Source organism: Talpa occidentalis, unplaced genomic scaffold (genome assembly GCF_014898055.3).
Source record: "Talpa occidentalis isolate TD23 unplaced genomic scaffold, MPIMG_talOcc4v2.1 talOcc4.8, whole genome shotgun sequence".
Lineage (NCBI taxonomy): Eukaryota > Metazoa > Chordata > Mammalia > Eulipotyphla > Talpidae > Talpa > Talpa occidentalis.
This window is the reverse complement of record NW_023605194.1, coordinates 15,905,884-15,928,711: the sequence shown is the minus strand read 5'-3', so window position 1 is coordinate 15,928,711 and position 22,828 is coordinate 15,905,884. Positions and strand designations below refer to the sequence as shown.

General features: G+C 40.5%; 1 protein-coding gene across 5 annotated transcripts in view; it reads right to left on the bottom strand.

Annotated features, from left to right (window-relative positions):
* The window catches only part of SORCS1 (sortilin related VPS10 domain containing receptor 1), a 464,079-nt gene that overhangs the window by 117,730 nt on the left and 323,521 nt on the right, over positions 1–22,828 (bottom strand). For all 5 annotated transcript variants that reach the window (XM_054689905.1, XM_054689903.1, XM_054689902.1 and 2 more), the window contains one exon: positions 8,785–8,849. In XM_054689905.1, the coding sequence (XP_054545880.1) occupies positions 8,785–8,849 (65 nt within the window). The remainder of the gene's footprint in view (positions 1–8,784; positions 8,850–22,828) is intronic.

Here is a 22,828-nt window from a genome sequence, read left to right as displayed (position 1 = left end):
TAGTCTTTGGGCATCGCCATGACTGCTACAGGGAAAGTTCTAGGAGCATAACTATTTTCCAAACACAGGGCTAGCAGCTGGGGACGAGAGAAAGAACTCAAATCACTCCAGTTTAACAGAAACACAGAAGTCACTTGCCGATTCCAATGCAGTGTAATGAGTGACTTCTCTGTTTCAATGCAGCATTTATGAAGCAGCACAGTGAGTGTGTCCCAGGAGGCTCAGGAGCTGCGGGCCCACAGCTGAGAGACGGCCCAACTTCCCACTCTCCGCAGAGGTCTGCTCTGTGCCTGGATGGGTGGCTCTGCTCTCACTCTACATGAGAGCATGTAGAGTTCTACATGACAAAGAATTCTGCATGACAGAATTCTGCATGACACAGAATTATGGACCTGCGATACCCCCATGGCCTAGGAAACTTGAATTCAGAGACTATTCTAGTATTCACTCAAACTCACAGAAAAATCAAGGGCCTGTCTAGGGGTGATGGTGGGGACACCCATGGAAGGCTTTGTGGAGGAGCTGCTAAAAGCCTGGGGGGATGCTTGCATGGTGACAAGGATGAGTCATCACTCCAGAAAGAAGGAGCACCAGGAGCACCAAGCAAGAGACAGAGATAGAGTGTGAGATAACGCTGGGGAACACCAGCTCTCCTTTCTGTAAGAAAACCACACTGGCAATTCCATTTAAGTTGAGAAGAGACACAAAGTTATCTATCAGGTCACACCTAGCCTTGAAAAACCAAGAAGCACATTTGTTCTAGTAACTTTTCAAGTTGAATCTACAAAGAAAGGTGGGGGAGGGGAACCAGAAATAGGAAGAAAAAAGCCAGACTCAAAGTGAAGAAGGGGGATGCAGGGAAGGAAAGGAGGAAGACGTGAAACCAGTTTAATGCATGGGGGAGAAGATATTGTTTCTCCTCCAGGGTTTTTCTGGGGGAAGGATATGGCACACTCACATGTTCTGCAAGTGGAGATGTGGTCTTGTGTTCTACATGATTAATTCCAGGGCAAAGGGCCAGCTCAGTGGCAGTCCCTGAGACATGTGGGTGTATTCAATTCACTATTTTTCATTTACTTTACTATTTATGTTCTCCTCAATACTGAATATCCTACTTGGATTGGTAGTTGTTCAAAAAAGGTTAATAAGGCACCATCTCTGCCATCCATATCACAATAAAGACAGATGACATGTTGGTCTGTCTCTCTCTATATTCCAGCCCACCTGGCCTTCTGCAACAGCTCAACCAGGCCAAGCATGCCCACACTCTACACCCTTAACATGTGCTGTTCAATCATTGCAAAGCTAGTTTTCCTCATGGTTAAAATGAGAAAAATAACAAAAGAACCTACTTCCAAGAGTTGGTATAAGAAGTGCAGCTGAAAAGCATCTAGTGCAGCTGCACCAGGCAAATGATAGGCCTAGAATGAGAAAAACCAGCATCACTGCTGCTTGAGAACATGCAGGCAAAGGAAGGAGATGGATGAGTAAGTGCCAAGTTCTTTATAATGCTGCCTTTATTTACTTTACTGATTTTTAAAGCAGGAGTCAGTAGCATTAGGAATTTTCCAAGTCCTTAGAAATTGCAACACAGATATGTTGAGTGGCTCAGTGCTACTGAGTCCTGGGGGATCCTGTGGACCTAACAGAAAACCAGCCCTTTATCATAGTATAAAGAGCTGGAATAAGAGCATGCCCACACTCTACACCCTTAACATGTGCTGTTCCATCTGCCTGGACTGTCCTTCCACCTTGCATACACCCCACTGTCTTGCTTACTTCCACAAGGACTTGGTTCAAATATCAAATGCCATTTTACCAGAGATTCCTTCCTTGAGAGCACTTTCCCCCTATCAATCTCTGTTTTTCCTATTCTGCTTTATTTTTCTTCCTAGAACTTATCACCACCTGGCACTATTTATTTCTTTACAATGAGTCTCCTGTAACAAGATGGCAAACTTTATGAGACCAGGACCTTTGCCACATCACCCAGAACCCCTCACTCATGCCCAGAGGAGCACCTGACAGAGCACAGATATCCAAAATAAACATCTAATGAATGAATAATAGGACTGGAGTGAACCAGTTCTGGCTTCAAATTCTAGCCCAAGGCAATGGCAAAAATATTCAATCATTGCAAAGCTAGTTTTCCTCATGGTTAAAATGAGAAAAATAACAAAAGAACCTACTTCCAAGAGTTGGTATAAGAAGTGCAGCTGAAAAGCATCTAGTGCAGCTGCACCAGGCAAATGATAGGCCTAGAATGAGAAAAACCAGCATCACTGCTGCTTGAGAACATGCAGGCAAAGGAAGGAGATGGATGAGTAAGTGCCAAGTTCTTTATAATGCTGCCTTTATTTACTTTACTGATTTTTAAAGCAGGAGTCAGTAGCATTAGGAATTTTCCAAGTCCTTAGAAATTGCAACACAGATATGTTGAGTGGCTCAGTGCTACTGAGTCCTGGGGGATCCTGTGGACCTAACAGAAAACCAGCCCTTTATCATAGTATAAAGAGCTGGAATAACAAGTTTCTCTTGTGCACTTCTGTTCTCTCATCCTCAGGATGGGAGGCAGGGGCACAAGCCTCCTCACAGGTGGGTGAGCACCCACAATACAGTGGAAGTAGCACAGAATGGGTACAAAGAGCCAAATGTGAAAGCCACCCAGCTGAGCCTGTCATTGCACCACTGCCATCAGTTTTCTCATCTCTGTGCATAGAGGCCTGCATTATCTTATTTCATGCTTTTCTGTCTGGCTTTTAGGGCTGTCTTCAGGCAACTAACCCAGAGTGGTCAACTTTAAATCACTGGGGATTGAAATCAAGAGAATTATGCAATGTAAAAAAATGGGGATCGAAAGAAAAGCAAAGTGTTAGGTACCACTGTGCCATCTAATCCTTGAGACTTGATCAGGGGATAGGAGGAGAGAGGAAGGAATGGATTTGGTTCCTATGTTGGGAAGAGAGGGAAGGATATTAGAAACTGAAGCTGAGCAAAAATGGAAATTTCTAACCTCTTCCCAGGTCCCACCTAGAAGCTATTAGTAAATTCACTCATTGTGAAAGAGGTAACTGAAGGCATGAATTTACCCTATAATAAAAGCCTTTCAGTGATCCTATAAATGCCAACTGGTGCACTAGTGCTGGGAATTTGGCTGGAGCAGAGGTGGCAAGTTTGATGATTTTCAGATTTGTTTAATAATATAAATGCCAAGGTGTCAATCTTCTCTTAAATATTAAGGATAATTGATATCTTTCAAAGTATCACTGATAAGGAAATACAGATAGCCAAGAAAAAATGATAAAATTTTTAACCTCTCTGCTAATTAAGTAAATGCAAATTAAAGCAATAAAAATATTTCATGTCTTCTGCTCATGAGGTGGGCTATGCTTAAAAAATTTTTTAATGCCTTGGGCTACTGAGGGGCTTATAAACACAGGGCTTCTCATACTGAGGGAGTATAGGTTGAGGCCACTATTTCAGAGGGCAATGTGAAAATATCTACAAAAATTGAAAATTGAACACACTCTCAGACCCAAGACTTCCTTTGAGAGATTTCTCTTTCAGGGTGTTTGCTGCTTGCACAAGTTTACCGACTAAATAAATAGAGAAAGAGAGAGAGTGTGTGTGTGTGTGTGTGTGTGTGTCAAGCACTGTTTAAAAGAGATGAACATCTATATCTATTAATGACCCAGTGATTAAACTACAGCTGACTGTAACTGGGTTCTATGTAGCACTTAGTCATGAAGTGGCTACATTTGTATGTGCTGATAGGAAACTCTTAACTTGCTATTCTAAATTAAGTAAGTTATTGTAAATTGCTACTCTCCAACACTACACTTGGCATAATGATTTTTCTAACATGAATATCTGTGGGTATGTCTATTTATGCACATACTTATTTATCTGTATAAGCCCAAGCAATTTCTAGAAAAATATAGAAGGAATATATTAAAAAATACTACCTCTCTGGGATGGGAATGAAGGTCAGGAAGTGGATTTTACTTTCCACTTGATACATCTGAGTATCAAATGTCCTTTTTATTGTCATGGTTGCTAGCTCTGCAGTTATAAAAGCAATCTATGCTTATAGTAAGAACTCAAAACATCCCATAGCTTATATAGAGAGGAATGATGGCAGCTGAGGCCTCTATTACCTTCCCATGGTATTTCAATAGCACTTGTTCTATTCAGATATTGACATACATGCCATTCAATGTGGAGATTAGGTGAGAGGACTAAAAAGGGAAGTAGAAAAGAGATGTCCAATTCTCACCCAAGAGCAGAATTGCGGGGCGGGGGGTGATATTTATAGAAAGCTGTGAGTTTCCTTTGATTATACTTCAACTTGTAAAATGCTAGTCTGAGGTTCATTTCAAGTTCTTGGGCAGTCATCTTCACAGTTAGATAAAGGGCCAAAGTTGTTCTCCTCAGTGAAAGAGATTAGTCCTCGGGCAAGTTGTTACAAGGTTACTTACTCATGCAAATAGACACTGAGACCAGTAATTATCCCCTGTCCCCTGTCCTTGCTAGCATGGATCACCACCCTACAGAATCACTCAGGTCACTGCTAGCCCTTTCATCCCAGAAGTAAAAGGGAAAAGAAATAATCATCACACTTGCTACAGCAGGTTCTCCTGCAAGATGATGTTTCAGATCAGCATAAATTCGGAGATACACACCATGTGAAGAACTCTGCTAGAAGTTATGCTCTCTTCCTCCTAAATCCCATATTCATAACATGTGGCACATAGTTGCCTGGAGTTAGTTTCTTGAGCTCATTCATTAGCCCTTCTGGACTCCAAAGAATCTCTGGTTAAAGGTCATTTTTTAAAAAGACATGCTTATCAGTGACACACAAATTTATTAAGTTAACAAACATTAAATGGGTCGGGTTCTGACCTGTGTTTGTACATGGAACCAAGATGAAATAAAATACAGCTCTCACAAAGCTTTCAATCCAACAGTTTGCTCAACAGTCTCTCCCTAACTATGTATATTACATGCATGTACACAAATGCACTTATATTTGGTCAATAATAGAACTTGGGTTATCTTTTTACTATTGAAATGTAGTAGTGGGTAGCAGTTTTCATGGACTGGGTGCATGCAATGGGCATGCACACACACACGGTATTTAAATAGCGAGATCTTAGTTTCCTAGTTGTGGTCTACTCTCGTTGAACACAGGGGACACTAACAAATGTCAAATCCAATAAACATGTTCAGAATTCTCCAGTAACATTTCCTGTGATTGATTGTCTTTGGGCTTGCTCTCTAGTTTGCCTCCCAAGGCAGGGAGATAATACAAGAAGAATAACATTCTTGTCACAGTTGTGAAGTACAAGACATGCAGATTTCAGAGCACAGTTGGTAAAAAAAAAATATGTAAGCCAGTTATAGATCCACATGGAGCAAAGGCTTTCCAGAGCTCACTTCCCCTTCAATTGAAACAGAAACTAATTATAAAATGTAATAGAGGAGCATTTGCAATGGGCTAAAGCTAAACTTTTTCAGATAAACATTTTCAATCCAATCAATGAGGGATTTTTCTTGAATCAAATATCTTAGTGCCCTTGTTATAAAATTCCTAAAAGCATTAAAATAAAAAAATAAGTATGAGTTCAAAGTCAAAAGTATTCTTACATTTTGACATTCGTCTTACACAATACGTGGTCAAGAAATGCAAACAATGGGTTCCACGTACTTAAACTGTACACTAAACAATTTGGTATACAATTGGAAAAATGAGGAATCTCAACCAGGGAATGAGGAGAGACAGATAGATATTGGGATTCTTGGAGCAACTGACCAGTCTAGAGCAAGATTTTAATAAATACACTCTTAGTTTCATTTGCTAATGTTGTGCTGATACTATGACCTCCATGCTCTCTCTTGCCCTCCTCTTCTCAGTCACGGTTACCATGGTTCTGTCATGGAGAAATAGGGGGGTTAGGAGGAAGAGGGAGATAACGGAAAAAAAAAATCTCCTTTTTACACTCAGATCAGGTGTAAGCCTAGATCCTTTATTTCAATTGGTAGATAATTTTTTTCCTGCTTTGTTTTGACAGGGATAACTTTTCAAATTAAATCCCTTTATTGAATTTTCACTCTTGGATAGTTTCTGAAGATGCTGCCTTTGCAAAAAAGTAAAATAAAATAAATAAAATTAGAACTGATATATTTCACGCCTTGTGAAAGCTGAGTCTGAGCTGACAGTTTGGCATTATCTACCTCCATGCCTGCAGGGATCACAGGAATAACATTTGGTGAAAGAAAACGTACAGATAAGGGAAAGCCATGGCCTTGTTGCTTTCAGTATATGGACTGTGTGCATTCCATGCCATCAGCCAGAAAGCAGCATTATCCCCCAAAGCCTGAAAATGAAAGCAATCTGGGGTGCTACCAATTCCATCTAGAGCTCTCTAAACAAGAGGTATAGTCAGTCATGGGAGATAGACTCTAAATCTCTTTCATTAGTTTTTCATTGTGGGACTTTGTTAGCTTAAGTATATTCCAAAGACCAGCAGTGTTAGCTACACCTGGGAGCTTGTGAAGAATGCAGACTCAGGTCCCTACTGAGTCAAAGTCCAACTTTTAACATGATCCCTAGGTGGGTTGTATGCATGTAAAGTTTGCATGTAAATGCTCTAAAATTTTCAGACATCTTGGTAAGTGATGTTACAAAACCAGCTAGTAATCCAGACAATTGGGCAACAATATTTTCATTCATTCATTTATCCATTCAGCAAATATATATTAGTTCCATCTACATATAGACACCATGGGCTGGGCTGGAGACACAATAGTGAACAAAGACATGTATGTGCCCCCTGCACACAAAGAACTTAGAGACTGGTGGGGAGGGAAAGTGTTGATCAAACCTTCATTTAATGGAGAATGTAGTTTCAAACTGTGATGTGATGCGATGAGCTCCATAAAGGAAAAACAACAGAGTTGTATGAGAGCTAACAAAATAAGAAACTCATTTATATTAGGAGTTCAAGAAAGACTTCCTTAGGACATGGAAGCTTGCCCTAGTTTTGATATTGGTTTAGGGTCATATTAGATGTTACCTTTGGGGGGACTGGGTGAAGGATACAAGGGGAACTCTTTGAACTATTTTTGTAACTTTTATGTGAGTCTAAAATTATTTCAAAGTAAGAAGTTAAAAGATAGAATGGTTCCTTAACTTGAGAACTGGACCATCTACAGAGATTAATTTCACTGAATTGGACAGGAAAGGAGGAAAAGAGGAGGGTGTTCAGGCAGAGGAAAAGGCTGTATGGGAAGACAGAACTCAGCATGCTCCAAGAATTGAAAGCAAGGCCACAGACCTGCAGGCAAGGTGTGAGCAGAGGGTATCATGTGAAGAGGCTGAGGAAAATGGACTGGGACCAGGTCACATTGAAATTAACTATAGGGCCTCCCCGGTGGCGCAGCGGTTGAGCGCTGGGTTGCGAAGCTGCCCGCGGCCTCTGCGGCGCCGGTTCGATCCCCGGCTGCTCCCCGGCCACCGGAGGAGGGTCCCACATGGCGTGCAGACTTCTCCTGCCGCCCGCTGCTCCCCTCAGCAGTGTACTTCGGTCCTTCTGCCTGCTCTGCTCCCCGCTCTGGCTCTGGTGAATTCTCTCACCCTCCTGCGCTTCTGACTGTACCCAGTGCATGTATAAACAAAACAAACAAACCAGCAAACAAATAAATAAAGCATGCCTCTATAAAAAAAAAAAAAAAAAAAAAAAAGAAATTAACTATAGCTCAAGGTGAGGACTTTGTTCTTGATCATCAGAACAACTGGGAGTAAACCAAGTTTTACAGACATGACTGATTTTGCCTTGGAGATGATTGTTCTGGTTACTGTGGGGTAGACTAGACTTTGGAAACCAAGATAACATCAATTGAGGAGTCACTGACAAAGAGTGCCCACTGAAGATCTGGGGAAGGAGATCTAAACCACTCTGTGGTGGGCACAGTGCTGGACATGTGATTTATGGAGACCTGCCTATGCTTCTGAAGGGAGAAGGTGCGGGTCAGCTAATCTAATGTCCCTCCCCTGCACCCCTCTCAGCTGAATCTGCCAAATAACATACTTATTTCCCAAAAGGAGAGACAAAACCTCTAGAGAAGAAAAATCTTTCTAGAGTGAGTAGTAATGGAATATGTGTCATTTCTGGAAAGTCTGGGTCATGGGCATGACCTGTTTTTAGCCCATGACAATGCGTCTTTGCATGCAGAAGGGCTGGGGCAAATGGGCATGAGAAACAGAGAGACAGCGCTGATAAACATTTCGAATTGTGAAGGATATTTTTGAAACTTTAGATGATCGCTCTGTGGCCCAGACCAGACAACCCTGAACAGTCTTAGTGCTCTCTGGAACTGCAGAGCCCATTCTCTTTTTTTCTCTTTCACTTTCAAACTTTCTTTCACCCAAGTTTTTCCCCCTCAGCCCTTTTTTCCAAATAATACAGGAAGGCACTGCCCAATAAAATATGCGACTTGCTTTGAGGAAAAAAATAGTAGTGATACCTACAACAACAACAAAACACATGAAAATAAGGAATTTTGGAAATTTTTCATCACCTACAGAGGAAAAGACCTTGATTCTATGAGAGTTGTTGAAAATTGCTAAGGCAATTGCTAAGGCTTACAAAGGACAAGGAATGTCCTCATGTTCAAATGATCTGGATAATTGTCATTGTGATTTTCCTAAACACAGAGCTGGTGCCTGGCAGATGAGTGAAGCTAATACTATCATGAGCAGAAGGGAACAGTTAATTTACTTACGACCATCCACAGTTCTGGCCTCGAGATGCACAAGATCTGGTTCCTTGTTCGACCCCGTCACTGACCTAAAACATGGAGAAGAACCAACATTAGTGACATTATATGTGCCATACAGAGGGACTCAGCTGACACCACAGACCCTGAAGGTCCACAGGATTTTAAAGTCTTAATCCTTGGAATATATCTACTGTATTTATTTACATAGCCTGACAGTAGAATTTTGACTTCAAATAAAAACAATAATGAAACCTTTATTTGATGAGGGACAGGCTTAACTCTGGCAAGAATATTCTCTGTTATGCACTCAGACTTGCAAATAAGTCCCACATATGGCATATCCGTCCCCCTGAAACAATCCTGCTGACAGTGTATTAAACTTTCAAGACTTATCAGGCAGATGCCAGGCAGGCTGCTTTAGGTGGGTGACTTGTGCAGTGATTTACATAGAAACTGATATATATATATATATTTTTTTTCCTTTGCAGAACTACCTAGTATTACCCTACAAACTATGAACTAATCGCATGACCCAACCAGTGCAGTTACCTTTCTCTGTGTTGAGCCAGTGTGAGGGGCAAGGCAGATGTACCTCGCTTTATGACGTGTCTGAAACCACATGAGAAAGTAAAATGATAGCCTATTTAAAATGTCTTAGTGGCTTATATTGTTTAGTGTAATCTTGCAGTGAGTCATATTAAATAGAAAATGATTATTCTGTTAAATAAATACTCTAGGCAGTCATACCCCATTCCTAGCCCTTTTATATGCCAAGGTTAATTAAACTTGGGACCATCTATAATTTTTTTTCTTAAGTCAGGATTTGCAGAATTTTCATTTTATTTGTTTCAATCTTACATGGAAAATAGTTACACGCTTCAAAATTCCTCCCTCTGCCTGAACCATGCCATTCAGCCCAGCCTTCTAACCCGTGCCTGAAACCACAGATGTGAAACATAATTATCACAGTCAGAACTCAGTGTGGGACCCGGATCCTGCGTCTGCACACCCCCATCTCACTTTCGCTCCCTCATCTCCTGCCACATGGGAGGATTTCCTGGTTCCTGAAAGTGCTACATTCCTTTCCTGTTAGTGCTAAATCTTTGTGAACTTCTCTCTTCACTGTGAAATGCTCTTCTTCAGCTTCAGATAATTTTGTGACTCTTATTTTAAGACAATTAAAAAGTCACTTTCTCTATTAAGTATTTACCACTTATGAAAGGAAAATTGCTCTCCTTTTCCCAACAAATAATTGTCTTTCCCAATGTAAAAGCAGCCCCTCCCTCAACACACACTCACATATGCATACATACACACATACACACACATACACATACACACAAATTGAGAGCTACTGGAGGAGCTTTGTTTTAAACACTTTATTCTTTTTTCTCTCTGTCTCTCTAGCCTAGGTTATAATAGTCAAATGTTAAAGAAGGAAGGGAGACAGAAGTGAAGTTGGAAGGGAGAGTGTGTATAATGCTCTGTAAGTTCTTTGAAATAAGTAAATTAATCAATGTCCTAAGGGCACTTCCTGCCAGCCTCTTATTTGAACTCATTTCCCAGCACAGAGATTCTAAAGCTCAGGTAGCTTAGTCTATCTCCATCTTAAGAAGTCTCCTTAAGGCCTTATTATCGTTGTCAGTAAATTTTCTCTGATTGATACATGGCCTGAAATTCAGACTATGCTGGAATCATTAAACTCTGCTTTCTTCTAGGAAGCAGAAAGGTCCTAATAAGGGTTTTATGGCTTCCCTTCAAAGAGACATGGGACATACACTTCAACGTGTGTCATCCCTGGGCTCTGGACACCAGCTGGTGACACTCTGACCATCATCTCTGCTCTGCGTGCGGGGGCCACGGGTGTCGGTATGACTCTCCTTGGCTCACACCGAAGTGTTGTTACTGTTTCTGTCCTCGACCCCTTCTGACAAGGCCACAATCATGACAGTAAAGAAGAAAACACACTTCCTGACAACCTTCAAGCTAGAACACTTGGCAGTGCACTGGTCTTTTCAAATCATTACTGAGCAGTTGCATGTCATTCGTCTCCCACCTTGCCTGATGCTCTGAATTTCTTCCTTGACATGACTAGCACCTATTGTTCCTGGGAGAGGGCTGACCTCCCGGAAACACAGTGGTGGAAACTAGCACACAAACCTATCTGCTTGGCTTACGATTAGTGTCAGCAGAGGCAAAATAATTACCCTGCATCCAGTCCCCCCTGTCCACATGTTCACAGCCCCACGTCAACAGCAGCTGTGTCTCTTAAGATCTTTTATTATCTCAAAGGTGAGAACTGTCATTTCAAGTGACTTTCCCCCGCTTACTAACTAACAAAAAGAGACAAGGGCAAAACAGAATCCTTTGTTTCTCCAAAGCCTATGGTGGCCATCCAACTCTCTTATCCTGTCTAAAATATTTCCATTATAGTAAACCAACAACAACAAAAATAAAACTTTCAAGCCAAAACACAGTGTGTCTCCAGCCATTTCTACTGCTGATATGCTCACCCCTGTTCCTAGTGCTGAAATGGACCTGTGGCTCTGCAGATTGTAAAGAATTATTGCTGCTTTTTCCTTTGTGATGCTGGCAAGTTCTCCAGAGCTGAAGCCAAAGAATGCTAAATAGCTGCAGAGGTGCTGGTTTTAATGGTCTAGTCATTGACAAAAACCCTGCAGATGCACAATACTGCAGTTAACCTACAAAGGATCATTTCAAAGTCCATTGTATACTGACATTTTAGTTGAAACTGTAGAGTTTGGTGGTTATCAGTGTGATTTAAGACCAACTGTTGTGCTTGAGAGGATGATAATGTCAGGGGCTGAAGGGTGGTGAAAACAGAGACAAGATGGTTAAAAGGTATGAACTTTCAGTTACTAAATGAGCAAGATCCGAGGATGTAATCTATTACATAATATTTATAGTTGATAGCATTGTATTGCATACCTGAAATTTGCTTAGAGAGCAAAACTTAAGAATTTTCACCCTGCCCCCCAAGGTAACTTGATTATGGACATCCTGTTGCAATGTAAACAAATATGAAATCATCAGGTTGCATGATTTCAACATATTACAACTTTATTTGTCCAATATACCTTAATAAAACTAAAGAATCAAGTCAAAGAAAACTAATATGAATATAAGATTTAATGCAAAATGTTCTCGTGATGGTCTTATTTTCAGAATAAGATCTCAAGAATGGCTTTAAGTGTCTATATCTAGCATGTAAGTCTGACTTCCTGTGCTAAGCACAAAGTGTGGGCGACCTTTGCATCATGTGTCCAGATGGCCCTGTATGTCCCAGTCATAGTTCATCAAGTTTGCTGTCCCTCTTTGCACTGAGATCCCCCAAAGCAGGGGTTCTGTCATTGTCATTGAATTCTTCTGTTTTACCAAATAACAGGGAGGAATATTTCCTTAATAAATAGGTAGGCATCATTTTTACATGGGTCAGTATTTACTTTTACAATAAATATATGATGATTCAATTCTGGGACTCAAAAAGAACCTCTCTATATATAAAAAAATTATATATAAATTAATATGAGATGGCAAATGTTTGGCCCAAAAATCTTTAATGATATAAAAAGGCAACAGGTGGTTATATCTTAGATATCTTATATGGCCTTTATGTCCAATTGGCATAAAATCCTTTCTTGAATGAAATTCACAGAAAGAAAGGGAAATTCTCATGCCTTTGTGCATAATGGTATCTCTGCCAAGAGTTCCCTGTTACCTTTCTGTCTCCTTAACTCTTCACTCTTATGGTCTGTGGTTCAGCTGCACATGAGTGAAACTGAAGCTTCCAGAGTTGGGGGAGTAGAGAACGGAAGCTTAGTTGGTTGTCCCTTCTGAGACTTCTAGAACCACTCACATAGTTTCACACAACATAAATGAGGCTATGTTTACATTGGTGACACATTTGTCTCTCTCTGTCTGACAAACAAATTCAAGCCTTTTTGTATTTCTGTGCCAGGCAAGATACATACCACAATAGATACATGTAGATGTTTACTGTCTGTCTACTAAATGCTGTTGGATAAAGGAGAAATACACAGACAGCCATATTTGCATTTATCAATTTAACTGTATGCTTGACATTTAGCAACTGATTTAACATCTCTGTCTTTGACTTTTTAACCTAAAAAATAAGTTTTCCTAGGGCCTCCCCTGGTGGCGCAGGGGTTGATCACTGGGCTGCAAAGTTGCCTGCAGCCTCTGCAGCACCGGTTCGATCCCTGGCCACCAACAAGGGTCACATATGGCGCAACAGACCTCTCCTGCTGCCCCTGCTGCTCCCCACAGCGGTGTGTTTTGTTGGTCTGCCTGTTCTGTTCCCCACTCTGGCTCTGGTGAATTCTCTCACCTTCCCGCGCTTCTGACTGTACCCAGTGCTTGTATAAATAAATAAATAACTCTTAAAAAATAAGTTTTCCTAGAATACATATCTTAAAGCATTCAGCAGATTTCCTAGCACATAGCAAAATACAGAATGCAGTCGATTTCTTTCTTCTTTCCCTATTTTATTTCAAGATATAGGCGGTAAACATTAATATTTCTCTAAAAATTCAAATTCAAACTGGTAATCAAAGCTTCTTAGGATATCACAGATATCCCATTAGCAGAAACGACATCAAAATGATAAATCATCATAAATCAATAAACAGGAAAACTAAAACCCAATAGTCCACTCATCAACTCTATGAATAAGCAAAATGATTTTTTAACTCTACGAAATATTTCAAATCCCTATTATATGTTAAGAGCAAGGCCTACAGATTCTCTACCATTGATCCTACAAAACAAGGGTTCTGACATACAAGGTGCTATTTGAAAACACAAGAAGAAGACGCTTACACTTGCATATAGACACCTGGGGGAGAAAGAAAGTACAGGGAGCCTTTAGAATAGTAAATGTTTGAATTTTTGAGCATATACAATAATAGTATCAATGGACAGAGTAGATGGAAGAGCACTGCATTCAGAGATGAATAGCAGTTTAAAAAAAAAAAAAACTTAGAGAAAGGATGACTCACATAGACATATGCTAGTAAGTCAACAAGGTGGATCTAATATTCAGAGGAGAACCACAGCAGATAAAATGAAATTTAGGAATGGACCTAATCATGAAATACCTTGTGCATCATGCTAAGTTTTTATAATTAATCCTAAAAGACACAGGAGAAAGTTAAGTGTATAATCTTATAGACAGTTGAAAAGAAGAACTTCTGTCCCCATCACTATGTGCAGGTCTTCCTATCCAAGGAATGACTAAGACAATGGTCTTCACACCATGGCATATTCAGTTTTAATGAAAAGAAGATGAAACTAGTATCTCGTACCTATACTTTCAGCATCTGAAATTGGTGTTCACATGAGGGGTGGGATTTTAGAATGATATCTAAGGCTTGCCCAAATCAAGAATGCAAATAAAGCAATCACTCTCTGATACTGTGCACTGTGATGTTATCAATGCAATATCAGGCTTCTGTGATATAATCAAGCAAATGCAGATTTTAGATACATTATCTTCAGAGAAACTCAGAAATGTCACTAGTTTATCATCCTCCTGGCATTTTGTCTGCATTTACACTAGTTTAATATAGTGCTCAATAAATGTTGCAGAGTCACAAAATGTCCTGATATAGATAACTGCAGAGCAAGTATTAAAAAAAAAAATAAACACAGCGATGAGACAGCATCTATTTATTCAGATTTAGAATTGCAGTAATGGCATACAGATGGATGAGGGAGGATCTGCTGAGGAATAGAAGCTATCTGCTGAGGAATAGAAACTGAGGAACTGGAGTTGGAAATGCCTGCTTTCTTCTTTTTGGTGGAGATTTGTGTTGTCATAGGATCTCTCCATAAACAAAGCCCACAGAAGCTAGTGGTCCCATTTGCTTCAAAGAAGAGAAGCAATGTCTCTGCAGGTATTAGTAGCCAGCTACCTTGATCTCCTCTTTAGTAGTCCAGGGTTTCCCCTTCACCTGCACCAGTAAGGCTCTTAAGACAAACATCATCAGTAGTGGCTGATGTCACAGTTTTATTTCTGAACAAGGCAGTTTTCCAGGGATTTCATGTCCTGCCATTCAGGAAAAATGAACTAGAAAAAAAAAAGCAGCCTGAAGGTGCCATTTAAACCTCCCCCTGAACTCTAAGAAGCACGTGTGTTCTTTTCTGAACCCTCACACTCTCCAATTGGATTCCCAGAGGTCAAGGTAGCCACTGCAAATAACAAATGGACAGACAGCTAAGTCAAAGTGATACTTCATTTCTGAAATACATAACAACTATTAAGAATCAGTAAGACCTATATCCCTAAGCTCAGCACTTTGCCTTCCTGCCTCCCCACACCAGAAGCCCAACTGTTTAGTGATATTGTGTATGCAACAAAGTTTATGTGAGTGAGGGATGTGTGCTTGTAAGATGTATATGTGAATGCCCAGTGGAGCAAAGTGAGGAATGGGGTATCAGACCCAGAATGAAGGGACATACAAACTCAACGGGAAGTGAAGAGGTGAGGATGCCTGTGCACCAACCCCTTGGAGGAAATAAAAGTGAAATCTGAAAGAGAAACGCTTGCCAGCAAGCAACACATCTCTCTGGACATCAAAAGATAAGGTCTAAATGGGTGAAGCCAAACATTTCTACTGCGGTGCCCCCACTCCACTGTTGCTAAAATAAGCAAGTTTCTTCATTCCAGAAAGCAAAATCTAAGATAGGAGGTAATCAATGTAAAGCAATTACGAAGGAATGGAAGGGTGAAGGAAATTTGTATAGAGAGGAGATCTTGAAACTTTCTCAAACCTCAGAACACATTCCGACACCATCTCACTAAGAGTGCTAGGGAGAGCAGGGATGGAGGGCTGTGCTAAGGACTGCAGGAGATGTGGGTCTCACCCTCACCTTCAGGGAGAGAGGAGGAAGGTATGAGGGTCCAGTTTGGGGCTGGAGGGGAACGTTGACTGAAGACAAGGAGAGGAAAGAGCCCTTCCGCTTCCTTTTATCCATTTCTGTTAAGGACAAGGATATTTAGACTAGAGGGTAAAACAAATATAAATGCAAAGAAATTGAAACCTGAGCATTGTGTTCCTGGAAACAAACCAACCTAGAGACGTTATATTCCATAGAATTCCCAGGACGGCAATCTCCAAAATTTTTGTTTGAACACATCAAGTAAGGAAAGAGAAAAGAAGAGCACAGGCCTGATTTACTATGGTTTGTTAGTTATAAGTAAAGGAAATGCACTTAAGTAATTATATATTAACTTTAGAAAAATAGGCACAAAAATAGAAACTGAAATAGAAGCCAAAACCCCCAGAAGTTCTCATCTCAGTAAGTCTTGCAGCACAGCGCTGGAGTACTGCTGCAGGGAAGTCACCTTGAAGACTATTGTTCTAGACTGAGGATTCCTGGGGTGTCCTTAAGGCTCACAAGTCAATGAGGAAAACAGCTGACTCCAAAATTTTTTAATGAATGAATTTAATAAATATTTACTGAATATCAAAATGTGTCAGGGCAGGGTAGGTATTGAGGATTTAGTGCTAAATAAAATAGAAAAAAAAAATTCCTGTGCCTCATGAAGTTTTATTGCAATAGGGAAAACAGGGAAAGTATAAGCAAATAAATACCACTTGGTGAAAACATTTCTTCAAAGGCACATAGAAAAAAAAATATACACATACATGAATAATAAGGGCTTTAAACTACATTATTTTTTTTTTGCATATGTGAGGTTGATGACATAAAGTGTGTGCAGGGTTGTGCTCTCATTGGGGTCCTGCTTATCAACTCTTGACAGCTTGGATCATGATCCATATCATGTACCTAGAAAATTCACACATGACATAGATTCAGAACAAACAAAGATGAGGCAACAGAAAGGCAAATTAACTATGGAAGCCAGTTACTTGCCTATGGGCAGCAGGTAATCAAAGATGCATCAGATTGAAACTGAGACTCCCTAACTTCTCTACAGCTTCATGCTTTATTTTTCCTTCTGGCTTATTTTGCTGAGCATAATCCTTATAAAAGAGGCCAGAGAGAGCTCTCTAGCCCTTTGCATTTTGTGGGAACAAAACATGGAGAAGAGGGGACTTAGAAGAAGGGATCTCAACAGGGAAGGGAAGATAACAGTAACACTCCAGGGACTGTTGTGAAGAGTCAAAGAAAGAACATGTGTAGCTCCAAGATAAACCACACGCATCAAGTGATCCTTGAGAGCTGGAGAGGGGGGTAATAAGTCCAGAGTCCTCCCTCCCATCATAATCAAGGGGACCAGGCTTCAGGAGAGCAAATGCTTGTCCAAGGTCACACCCCTCAGGTAATGTCAAAGCTGGATCTATTCATTCAGGTTCCTGAGTCACCCCTGTGATTCCTCTCAAGAGAAAACAAATTCCTTTTCTTTTTACCTTTCAGAGTCTCGGGAGAGAGAACATTAACTCAGAAGGTAATGTGTGTGTCTAACACTAACAAGTTAAGGAAAACAAGGGGGGAACTTCAGACACTGTCATCCTGCAAAGATTCTGTGTGGCTATGTATGGTCTGAATGTCTGAGTTCTCCCCAAATTCTTATATTGAAACCTACTCTCCAAGGTGATGATATTAGGAGGTGGGACATTTGGGAGGTGATTATACCTCCTTAGCAAAACCCTCATGAATAGGCTTTGCATCCTTTTTATGACGTATAACATCATCGTTCATTATTGTACAATGCATGCTTCCATACTTTCTCCTTTCAGGTGTCGTCCCCTTAAAATGCCCACCACCAATTCACGCATGAACCATCACCATAGCCCCCCGTGCTCTTCTCTTCCTTGTTTTGATTCCTCTACCTCTCCCTCCCTTGCAGACTATCTCTGATTTATAGTTGCCTGCCAATTTTGAGATTTATTGTTGTTGTTGTTATTATTTTTTTTTCCTGATCCTTATTTGGTTCCCTTATATTCCTCCTATAAGTGAAACCATCCGATATTTTTATTTTTCCTTCTGGCTTATTTTGCTGAGCATAATCCTTATAAAAGAGGCCAGAGAGAGCTCTCTAGCCCTTTGCATTATGTGGGAACAAAACATGAAGAAGAGGGGACTTAGAAGAAGGGATCTCAACAGAACTCTGCGACGCTGGCCCCCTGATCATGAATTTCTAGCCTCCACAACTGTAAGAGATAAATTTCTATTGTCAACAAGTCATCTTGTCTCTGATATATTGTCACAGCAGCCTAATAGGCTAAGATGTATGTTGGGGATTAGTATAGCATGGCTTTCGGAATATATGAGAGGATGCCATGTCCTAGAGAAGGGAGGGTCCATAACCACCAGGAAAATCCCCCTTTCTATGGCCAATCATGGGGCTGAGTCACTGGGAAAATACTTTCCTTCTGAGGTTGCCATCTGAGGTCAGACCCTCAAATGTTCCTTTAATAAATAACTTTATTAGGCAAAGATATTTTGTCTTGAGTTGACAGATGAGACCTCATGGGCACTTTAATACCTAAGGGGGAATATTTCACTATCAGTTTAGAGACAAACCACAGTGACAACCTGAGGAGAGGAAGAAACAAAACATAGACCAGAATTTCATTTATTGTCCATCTGTTCTGGTGATCCTCTTGACTGAACAACTAAACAACGGTGTTAATATTCAAGAAAAAAGCAGTAATGTTCTATGTAACAATTCCAATTAATATATGTATAAGAAATTAATAAAACAGAAAATTTCCATTAGGACACCACAGGTAAGACTTACTAGTGAATAATAAACATGATGGACAAAATGTATACCCTCTAAGTATCTCTCTCAAAACATTTAGTATTAACTATTGTGGTGATTTTAACACATGTTCACATAATTTTTGATACGTCTGCCAGAGTTGAAGATTAAATTCCCTTCCCTCTACTGTGAGCTGGATTGAGTGATTTGCTTCTAACAAGTGTGGACAGGGGAATGACTCCAGTAACTCAGCAGCACAAAGCCTGGTGGACACCATGTTACCCAAGTGACTGAGGTTTAATATCATCGATAGTAAGACTTACTGATTTCCTGTCCTCTGCAATATGATGTCATGAGAAGGGCACGTCTTTTCTGTGATACTATTCCCAACATTCCATGAGCCATAATCATGAGAAAATATGATGACTAACCCAATTGAGGAGTATTGTACAAACAACTTGACTATTATGCTTCAAAATCCCAGGTCATCAAAGTCAAAAAAGATAGAAGACCTGTCACAGATTTGAGAGACTGAAAAGAGACAATGAATAACTGTGATGTGGGATTCTGGATTGGATCCTGAATCACACAGAAAAGGATGTTACTAGGAAACTTGGGGAAATCCAAATAAAGTTTCCAGTTGGCTGATACCAACAAACCAATGTTTATTTCTTAGTTGTAAATATTGACTATGGTTGTATTGACATTAATATCAGAGGAAGTGAGTGAAGACTAAAGGTAAATTATTGGGCCCACCCTTGCAAGTCTCCTCTAATTCCAAAATTATATCAAAATAAAAGTTAGGAGGTTGCCAAACTATCACAAATATATATGCAATTATTGCGAAGCTACAATAAACAGAAAGCAATCTATTTTTTCCTAAATCATTGTCATCATATGGAATGGACTGATCAAGTCATTTCATCATTGTAAAGCAGGCAAACTACAATAAAATTTCAGCTGTCATAAGTTTATGATTCATACATTTCAATAAGCAGAAATAGTAGTTATTAATATTATTTTTGGGGACTCCCTGGTGGCTCAAGGAGTTAAGATACAACCTATGAAGCAGTCCATAGCCTTTGCAGCACAAGTTCGATTCCCCTGGCTGGCCAGCCAGGGAGCAACCCACATGGCGCAGCAGACCTCTCCTGACTCACCTGCTGCTCCCCTCAGCAGTGTACTTTGGTCAATCTGCCTGTTCTGTTCCCCACTCTGTCTCTGCTGAATCCTCTCACACCCCCCCCCATGCCTCTGACCTGTACACCACCTGTTGTACGCATAAATAAACATTTTTTAAAAAGGGCCTCCCTGGTGGCACAAGGGGTTAAGCACCATACTATGAAGCAAATCCACAGCCTTTGCAGCATAAGTTCAATCCCCGGTCGGCCAGGGAGGAACCCACATGGAGAAGGAGACCTCTCCTGTCTCCCCGCTGCTCCCCTCAGCAGTGTACTTTGGTCAATCTGCCTGGTCTGTTCCACACTCTGTCTCTGGTGAGTTCTCTCACCCCCACCCCACCCCCACATCTCTGGCCTGTACCTGAGCTCTTGTATGCGTAAATAAATCTTAAAAAAAAATCGTAAAAACATTATTTTTCAAAAAATGTTAATATTGGACAAGTGGTTCTTATTTCTGAGATGTTCTTACACTCTGTTCATAAGGTGAAAACAATGCAGACAGTCAAAGGTTTTATTTATTCTATGGCCACCCTGGTTACTATGGAAGAGCTTGACTTCAACTGACAACATTAATATGCTGGGCTCAGAAGCTATAGAAATTGGAGGTCAAATGTGAGATATGTGCTGGATGGGCTGTGTGCTCTGTCTGATTTGGACTCCTCTCTCTTAGGCATCTTGTTTTCCTCGACTACTGAATTACTCAGGAAGGCTAACAGCTCATAGGAGGCACATGGAAGAGCTAGTTAGTTTGTTCTCTGGGTTGGTGATGCAGAAGCTCCCAGCACATAAATATTCTAACAAGTTTCATCTTGTCACACTAGAGTCATAAAGTTGCTCTGTTCAGCACATGATAATGGCTTTGTAATTCAATTACTGGTAGTATTTGTCTTCTGGGATTTATCTGCCTTAAACTTTGGCACTCACGTAAAGCCCTTTACCATAAATCTCACAAACGCTGCAGCAGGTTTTGTCCCCTACCCCAGGGCACATCTTGCCATGCCATGAAAACCTTGACAGCTTTCTCTAAATTATGGGATTGCTCTGTTTAGAGGTGTTGATGTTTTAAGTGCTAGAGCCAATAATAAAAAACAGTAGGACAGGTCCATTTCCTCTAGATATTCTCTTTAGAGACAGATAAGTTCTGATAGACAAAGTTCCATTTTCAATCCAAATGGCTGTTTGCAGCCATTTATCTAGAAATTTGTAGTAAGGATTCCTGCAAGTCATAGGAGGTCAAGTGCAATGACTTCTGAGTCCCCTGAGAATGCTGACATTCAGATGCACAAACACATGGAGCACTACCTGGACTCACTAATCTTAGAGGTGGTTTTGGTATCTCCCTCGATTCTGCCTTCCGTTCCTGCCCAGGAGTCAAATGAAACAGTTTTCAGGTCTTCTCTATGCTCCTGCATAGAATTTATCATCCCACATCTTAGTTATCTACAAAGACAACCATATCTAACCTTTGATTTGAACTATCCAGTCTGCCTCTTCCCAAGATTCATCATCCATGTTTCACCAAATCAACAAGCATTTACTGAGCACCCATTTCATCAAGTCCAAAATGTTCACATTTATTTTTTCATTTTAACATCATTTTTTTAAAGATTTATTTATTTATTTATACAAGCACTGGGTACAGTCAGAAGCGTGGGAGGGAGAGATAATTCACCAGAGCCAGAGCAGGGAGCAGAGCAGGCAGACTGACGAAGTACACTGCTGAAGGGAGCAGCGGGCGGCAGGAGAGGTCTGCTGCACCATGTGGGACCCTTGCCTGGTGGCCGGGAATCGAACTGGTGCTGCAGAGGCTGCGGGTAGCTTCACAACCCAGCACTCAACCACTGCGCCACGGGGGAGGCCCTTAACATCTCTTAAATCAATGTGTCTTACACCTTAAATCAAGGTGTCTCACAATCAATGGAATAATAGAGTTTAAACAGCAGAGGGTTTTTTTTTTTTTTTGACATTTACATATAACAAGGGTCCATTTTTAACTGATGCAATTTTAGATTTGGTGACACATGGCATGTGTCAGGCACTTTTCTATCCCAGCTTTTTGGTCAATTTATTTTTATCCTTGACCTAGCAACAGAAAATTTCCTTGTTTCTTAGGAGCCATTACCCAGAGGATCTCTCCAATAAAAATTTAATTAATATAGTTCTTTCTGTGTGTGTGTGTATTCCTTTCCCCTTCTCCCATTCTTCCATGTGCTAATGGTGGATGCCCTTATGACTCAGTGTGACTGGATACAGGATATATAAAAGGGCAATATGAAGGGACTCAGTCAGAAGACTATTACCCAAAGACAAATAGTTGACACATGCAAAATGTATACCCTCTAAGTATCTCTCTCAAAACATTTAGTATTAACTATTGTGGTAATTTTAACACATGTTCACATAATTTTTGATACTTCTGCCAGAGTTGAAGATTCATTTTCCTTCCCTCCAATGTGAGCTGATATTTATTGTGTGTTTAGTTGTAGGGGGATGGAATCCATAATAGATAGAAGGGCAGTATTTTTATTTGAAAATTATATATAGTTTAAAATGATGTGCACGGCTGTATAGCTGTATAGCTGTATGATGTGCACAGCTGTATATGTGCACGGCTGTATATATAGTTTAAAATGATGTGCACCCATGCCTTGAAAGACTGTGGTTATATTGTACTGGATCAAGTTGGCTATGCTACAACTATAGTTCCCTGTTACCATTTCCAGAAACCATTCTCTAAATGGTTTCAGTTAGAATTGACCTAAAAGGATGGTGTGAGATTTGGGAGCAGGAGAGGAATAGCAGTCATTTCACTCTGAAGATGATTTTGGTTAGTGTGATGAGACATAGTGCAGAAATGAGAGTAAGTTCTACTTCATCCTCTTTCTCTTCCCATTCCTTGCCCAGCTTACTTCCAGCCTGTCAGTCTTGTGACTGACTGTAGGCCCCAAGCCAGAAGTTTCTCTCAAACTCACTGTGAAGCAGTGATACAGGGACAATATCCTCCATATGCATCTGTGTGGGGCTCCCTTCGAGGTTCTGCCGCAGCAGCTGCAAACCCCAAGGGCAGGGCCATGTCCTCTATCTTCAAGGCCAGGAGTTAACTCTGAAAGTCACTCAGCTCATTTTGATTAAAATGAGTAACTTAAGAGTT